Source organism: Cheilinus undulatus, linkage group 21 (genome assembly GCF_018320785.1).
Source record: "Cheilinus undulatus linkage group 21, ASM1832078v1, whole genome shotgun sequence".
NCBI lineage: Eukaryota > Metazoa > Chordata > Actinopteri > Labriformes > Labridae > Cheilinus > Cheilinus undulatus.
Window position 1 is genome coordinate 34,567,860 of NC_054885.1, and position 7,320 is coordinate 34,575,179.

The window sequence follows — 7,320 nt, forward strand, 5'->3', positions numbered from 1 at the left end:
AAAGACAAAAACAAACACAAAGTCACTGTTTTATCCCCAAATGTGCTTTATTATCTTTTTGCTTATATGCAAATACATATAGGATCCACAAAGTCAGATTACTGAGTCTTTCTACAAGTGTATTACAAGCATCCCATTCTTTACGTTGAGTTAGCTGTGAAACTTAGAAGCAGGAAATAGACTCATCCGGAGACAGACAGGTAGTTATCACACATTTACTTCACACAGCAGTCTTAATGCATATAAGGCACAACAAAGTTTCCAGTATGGAAAATAAATCATTACAGACAGGAGTAAAGAGGTGTTTCTGATCATTCACATTTAAATCTATTAGATAATATTTTAAACAAACCTTTGTACATTGTACATTTTCCACATATGCAATACAACTCAAAAAAACCTTTATGTAAAAATGATCCTGTAACTACTGTATGAAAAAAAAAATATAAAGTAACTCTGCAAACCTCTCATTAAAGTCAAGCTTCTTTATGTCAATTCTGCATCTATCAACCTTTAACTATAGAGAATCAATTCTTAAAATAAGCAGATCTACACAACCGTGTTCACACTTGTATTTACAGACTCAACAATAAAAAAGAACTTAGCAATCTTCGTGCTATCTAACATGCTTGCAAAGCTCCTTCCTTCTGTAATATTTTCATCCAAAATAGATCACCAGAAGGCTTAAAAACTTTTGTGATGAATTTCAAAACACCATACAACAGTGTGCTAGCTTTGCGAACAAGGTGCCAATCAGCAAACATGCTACAATGAATCATATGTTTATCCACTCAGTATGAAATTATACATCGGTATGCAGAGCAGTCAAAACAGCATAGCTTGCACGGCTGTTCTTACATTCTTTTGATATAAGATTTCCTAAAATATGCTTCCTTGGCAGGCCCTTTCCTTTACTTGTCTCTTGTCGTGCAATATTAGTCCTATTTTTGTTTTGGTCATCTCCTGAACACCTACTCCAGGCTACAGCTAGTTTCTGTCAGGTTCCTATCCACGTCCATGCATTCAGCAAACGTGAAGAAGTGCACTTCTTTAATGGGAATCCTGACCGAGTTGCATGCAAGGACAGTCAAAATAAGGGGCAGACATACAAACTAGATAATGCACACGTTGTTGTGGATGGATGATGAGATGGGGTTGCAACCTCAAGTCATCCTAAACTAGAAAGTCTATAAATCTGGAGAAAATGTGGGAGCATTCTGCATAGAACAAGAGTTCTACATCTCATTTATGCTCTATGTTGATTATGGATACAGATGCAGACTAAGATCTCTGTCCTTACTCCTGAGTTTGTTTCATTCATATTTTTGCATGTTCTCTTGAGACCAAATGTTGCAATGCTGTCCCTATCTGCGGGGGCAGTGTTGAGCAATGTAGCCAACAGTCCAAGCCAATGCAGCAAAACATAACAAAGAAGAATATTTTTTAAAAATGTCAGAACCTTACTCAAGCTTTCTATGAAAATATTGCCAAATAATTTGAGTTGGTGGAAATAGTAAACATAAAAATGATGCTAGCTCATCTGAGCTCAAAGATAGAAAACTACAGAACAGCTGGGGGGAGGATGGACAGAGCGGTAACAAAAGAGCTGTGGAGGTCAGACAGCAACCTTCCAACCTTCCACCATCCATCCCAATGTAACAGTTGAACAAGTATGTAGGCATTGACGGCTGCATCTTTAAAATGTAGGGATGTATTTTAATGCCTAACAGGAGCTTAAATGAGCCTTTAGTCCACCTACCAGTGCATGGTTATAGGTGCTAACATAATGCGGTAAGGCTCCTTTTTAAACAAATGGCATATTTGCCATTTCCACTGCAACAGATATGGTGCTGTTTCTTAAGTTTGCATTGTGAAACCGGTTTTCAACAGCAATGCGCTGTTGTCAAGTGAACAAACAGCCAAAAAGCGACTTAAGGTCACTGTTTCTGACTGATATCAACTTTTTAACAGGCAGAAACCTTGACTTATTGGAGAAAACAATCTTCTGCAAGTTCTATCAGTCCATCCTTTGACTCTTTTCCTAAAGCCAATGCTGGCATTGATAGAAACTTCATCGACTCAGAATCTCAGGTGGTGTGGGCGAGGCTCCGCCTCGTGCTGCGTTCTTGCGGGTGACAGTGGTGCACCGTTTAAGGATCTCCTGGGCCTGCGGTCTTGGTGGTATTTTGGGTGTTGACGGGCTCTTGTAGAGGTTTGGATCAGAGATGCTGGGCATCAGTCTCCCCTCCTGGCCGCTTGTCGGGCTCAGGCGGTTTCTGGATGGCGGAGGAGGGGTACGGCTAAGACGCAGCTGGTCATCGTTGCTGGTTGGACTCAGGTTGAAGGTGGAACTCGCCGAGGAGGAGCTGAGGTCGTCACTGAAGCTGAAGTCAGAGCTGTCGTTGGATAAGCTCCCCTCGCTCTCTCTCCAGCTCCTGCCGCCTTGTGCGTCCTCTCCGTCCATCTCCACCATGATTGCAGGAGGAGCGGGACGATTGGTGGCCGTCGGCATGATGGCAGCTCTAGAAGTTGACTGAGGATTTGGGGTCCTGGCTCTGGCTGGTGGAGGAGGAGGAGGTTGGTCAGACAAGACGTTGAGAGAGCGTGACATCTGCCTGCTCTCTGCTTGGAGTGGGCGTGGCGAGGATGACCTGACAGGTGGAGGCAGCAGCAAGTTTCCTTGAGAGTGGCTAAACTGGTGTGACTGCTGCTCTAAGTTTGGAGCCAAGAACGGGGAGGAGGGAGGGACGTCTTGCTGATTTGGTGTCATGCGGAGGTGAGGATAGTTGTACGGCTGTAGGTTCATAGAGGGAATGTAGCCTGCTTTACCGTTGTATCTGTTCAGTGAGACAAAGACAAGAATGTGGGGTTGAAAATCTGAGTTTCAATGCATCAGGAAGTCAGAGTGAACACAAAAATCCCCATTGTCTACCCTGACAGAGATGATGAATACCTGATGAGCCACCAGCCGTTGTCAGACTTCTGTAGGACCTCCACCACTGCACCGATGGTAACAGTCATCTCGTCATCTTTGGTGGCCTTGTAGCTCTTGACTGCACAGTACAGTGCTCCTGAAAGTAAAAGACATTATTAATATGATGTAAGGCTGCAAGATCAGCTGCAAAGTAATGCACACATGCAAAAGAGTGCATGAAACTTAAACTAAATGATGAATGATGCAAACATGAAGCAACTAGACAGCTCATTTATTGGTAATGCAATCATACAAACAGAATCAAACTAGCCATGAGCTACCCTCAGATTTATTGGTGCAAATTTAGAAGTGACATCATTGTAAGACAATGGTGAATAAGAAGAAGAAGCTTGCAGGGAAAAGGGGGTTGAAAAGGGTCATTTAAAGGTTTAAAATTCAAGATAGAGTCTATACTTTTTGTGAAAACTTTGGGCCACATTCACTAATATCTATTTTCTTCAATTTATTCCCAAGATAAACTATTGCTATGCCTTCATGAGCTTGAAGCTTATAACATGCATAAATACATGACTCTAATAGAGCCAGATTTAAATTTCCCCATGCAATGTTTGCGCAATGTTTGATCTTTATTGCAAAATGCCTGAACTATCATATTTCTCATACTGTCAGTGTAAGTACATGATTGTTTTTATGGTTTAATCTAATTTTAACTTTACTGATATCTAGTGTTGTGCCAGTTGACACTAGCCAGAGCATGAACATCTCTCATAATCTTTTTAAATCATTTTCATAGGAGTAGAAACAAAAGGAAAGTTTAGCATGGATGAAGAAACCGTGGCAACCCTGCAAGCTACTGCTTTCTATTGCAGGAACATTTCAGAATAAAAGCACTGTGCAGAATCACGGGTAGTCTCACCACAGACACGAAATGATCAGATTTTACTTTGAAAAAAATACCAGAAGAGTACCACACCTGTCACACAGTGGTGCAGAGAGATCAGACTGCAGCGCTTAGTGCAGCTTCCTGCATGTCTGGTTTTGCCTGGACTATGTTCAAATTTCATTCAAGTTTTGAAAAATGAACTGATCTGTTTAAATTTCACTAAAAATAAGAACGTGCTCAATGAACATGCTTGTTTTAATGCATTCATGCACAACACTGATGATATTTCATAACCTCTCGTCTCAGTCCTGTGTACCTTCTGTTTGCACACTGCCCTGCAGTCTAACACTCTTATAAGCGCATTAAAGAGGAATTGCTCCACGCTAATTAGAGGATGCATGAGCTACCAGCTCCCAAGTACATGGTATCCATCAGTTTAAGAACACAGCTGTAAATAATTCAGCAGGCCATGAATCTGATGTAGGTTTCTCTTAAATACTTTATGAGGAATAAATTTGGGAAAAGTCTTCAGAAAATATTGGTGCATCAGGCTCAGTGGCCTCATTCAACAACATCTTCCTAAGATTTTTCCCTGTATATTACATGCTAAATTTATATTCATAATTTAACATTTTGCTACCAAAATCAGACAGTGCATGTAAATTAATACAAAAAAATGCCATAAAATTGAATCAAATTTGAATTTATCATGCCATCCTTAACGTAGGACATTTGAGCACCGATGGGTGCAAAATTAAACATTTTATCCTGCCATGTCAGCACCCAAATGTTGGTGAGAGTGCTCTGGAGTGATCTTAGTATTTGTTCTTTGCTAAGAACAAATCACTGGTGAATGTCAAAATCTTCTTAAATCAGATTTTAAGAAGAAATTTTTTATAGAAGAAATTTCTTCTAAGAATGGTAGGGAATTAGGCCGCAAGTTCATTTGATATTAAGAAAAATAGCATTTTTATCAATATCTGTGTTAAAAATGGAAAGCTCTTCTTCTTTTTGAGCCTATTCTGGAGCCATGAGAGTGTGCTAAAATAAAGTTATTGTGCAAATCCTGCAAAACAGCGTCCAGACAGGAAATGAAAATAATATGTTCATATATACATTATCCATTCTAATATAATGTTACAGTAAAACATCCTGATTGGCATAACTGCCTCTGCAGTAATGTTCAATAAAAACTGTGCTATAATACTAGAAGCTGAATCTGTGCACTTACCTCTGTCAGGATTCCCATCCAGTTCATCATCATCATCATCATCACTCTCCATCTTCTCCAGGTAAGGTGCAGGAAACCAGGCCATGCGTTTGTCTTCATTCTCCACCAGCCACCACCCTGAAGCAGCACAAACATGCATGAAACATCTGACAGTGCATATGGCCTCATTTTCTGTTTCAACCACAAACACTTTTCACTCACCTGCTTTGTCCTTGATGAGCACGTCCACTTTTTCATCCAGCGCCACTTTGAAAGGTTTGTTCTTGGTGTCTTTGGTCTCATACGGCGCCACACACCTGTATGTCTCTGTGACGAACGGCTGGGTCACGTTACCGCCACCACCGTTGGCCCTGACTTCATCCTCTGAAGGCATGATCATGATGCTGAGGAAGAGGAGAGCTGTGGGTTAACACTCATGTAAAGAACACAACAGTTTAATAAAAAGCACCAAATGTAAGAATTCTTCAAGTTCTATCAAAAGAAGTTAAAGAAAGTGTCTTGTGGTGTTCTTTGCCTGGGGCCTTCAAATTACTAAAACCGGCCCTGGCCCAAAGGGTTAACATTGCTAAATTCAAGACCCATGGGGTCATTTTGGTCAAAATGATGTACAACTGCAACCTCTGTCCCCAAAGGACTGTGAGTCATTTCAGTAAGAACAGGATCTGTCCTACCTGTTCTTGGAGAACTCGGGGTGCAGGTCCTGCTCTTTGGGGTGGAAGAACTGGATGAGCACTGAAGACTGAGACACTCTGGGGTCGCAGTTTAGAAGTTCACTGCAGTATTTCTGCAACGATTTGAGCCGAACGAGTGACTTGGAGGGACCCTTCTTATTGCTGCTGCGCTTCATCTTCATGGCTGAAAGAAAACAGCACTCGGTCACAATCCTCACCTCCTGCAGCTGTGCACACGCGGCTCAAAATTACGCACCAGTTACGCACCAATTACGCACACTCACCTCTAAATTTGGGGATGATTCTGTCGGATTTTTTGAGTTTGTTTGCAGATGGGAATGCTTTCTTCAGTTCTTTCTGCAATAAAAAAAAGAATATCAGTGTTAGTATAATGTTTAGAGTATCAACACCAAGCACGCATGCGCCAGGAGGAAATTGAACTACTTGAGTATTACTTACGTGCATTTTCACGAAATCCGGAAAAGTTCTGTAAACAACGATGTCATTCTGGTCCGACCAAAGCACAGAAGTCATGTACATCTGGGGAGAGAAAAATCAGATTAAATGCACGAATTAAAAGGCTGTTATTTCCCCTTTTTGGCACGTAAATAAAGTCATTTTGGCTCACTTTGCTCTTCTCCTTGTGCATCACTCCAATCAGACTGACACTGATGGGATACCTCTGCCCCTCCATGGTGAAGTGGATAAATCAGATCGTGCTGAATAGTCAAAGTGTGATCTCTGAGCCTCTAATGGACTAGGTCTGCAGCAGTGTGCTCAGACAGGTGCTTTTATACTCCTCACGGCGCAGGTGTGGCTGCGTTGAGTCACGTACTCAGTCCCAGGTGGAAACTACCCTCGTCAAATACAGGAAAGTCCGGCATTACTCCAGCTCTGCGACTCTTTACGACAAATGAAAACCTTAATGCCACAAACAAGTCCGACATCGGTGCTAATTTAGGACGTGAGAATGAGGCAACACCTTCAAGGAAAAATGTGATGGCTGTGTTTCTGTTTGCCTCCCCTTAAGTCATTTTAATGAGCATTTTTGACACTTTTACATCCAGAGGTGGTTTTAGTAATCTGGAGGTCCTGGGCAGAGACCAGTAAGAGATCTTATTTACCTTTTTTTTTAATCACGGGATCACAATGTTGTTTTTCCATCAGTTTGAATTTAATCGGCTAAAACTGTAAATACTAACCCACTAATTAGACTTAAGTTTTTATCCACACCTGTTAAATATTGAATGCAAGAGTTTCAATCTGACATGCTGCCATTTGTGATATAAAATAGGTCATTCTGAATTGCTCAGTGACTTCAACTGTGGTACTGTGATTGGTGCCACCTTCACAATAACACAGTTTGTGAAATTTCATCCCTGTTGGATTTTCCTAACCATTCAAAGCAGATAGATACGTCTGTTTCCTTGTTTCTCACTGGCGAATCCATCTTGCAAAGCTCCCATCTGAACTGTTTGGGCCCAGTTAGAAAGTGAAAGGACCAATTAGCGTCGGTGGGAAGTAGTGACGTGAGCAAGCAGCAACAAGAGGCCGCAATTATGGAGGAAGAGATTAGCGTGGATGCTGCTGAAGCGACAGA

General features: G+C 41.4%; 1 protein-coding gene across 1 annotated transcript; it reads right to left on the reverse strand.

Moving 5' to 3' along the window:
* Positions 1 to 2,001: 2,001 nt before the first annotated feature.
* On the reverse strand, positions 2,002 to 6,457 carry noxo1a (NADPH oxidase organizer 1a). Its single transcript, XM_041778568.1, has 8 exons — positions 6,349 to 6,457; positions 6,180 to 6,260; positions 6,005 to 6,077; positions 5,721 to 5,904; positions 5,251 to 5,432; positions 5,050 to 5,166; positions 2,954 to 3,071; positions 2,002 to 2,837 (listed from the first exon to the last, which is right to left on the reverse strand). Exons 1-8 carry the CDS (start codon positions 6,412 to 6,414, stop codon positions 2,072 to 2,074), a joined length of 1,587 nt encoding a protein of 528 aa, XP_041634502.1. The 5' UTR covers positions 6,415 to 6,457; the 3' UTR covers positions 2,002 to 2,071.
* Positions 6,458 to 7,320: the final 863 nt, after the last annotated feature.

Excerpts from the sequence above, each read along its gene's own strand:
- noxo1a (XM_041778568.1), bottom strand. The coding sequence starts at position 6,414 with ATGGAGGGGCAGAGGTATCCCATCAGTGTCAGTCTGATTGGAGTGATG. Across the intron at positions 5,905-6,004 it reads AATCATCCCCAAATTTAGAG|CCATGAAGATGAAGCGCAGC; the intron begins GTGAGTGTGCGT and ends GTTTTCTTTCAG. Across the intron at positions 2,838-2,953 it reads AACGGCTGGTGGCTCATCAG|ATACAACGGTAAAGCAGGCT; the intron begins GTATTCATCATC and ends CTCACTGAACAG.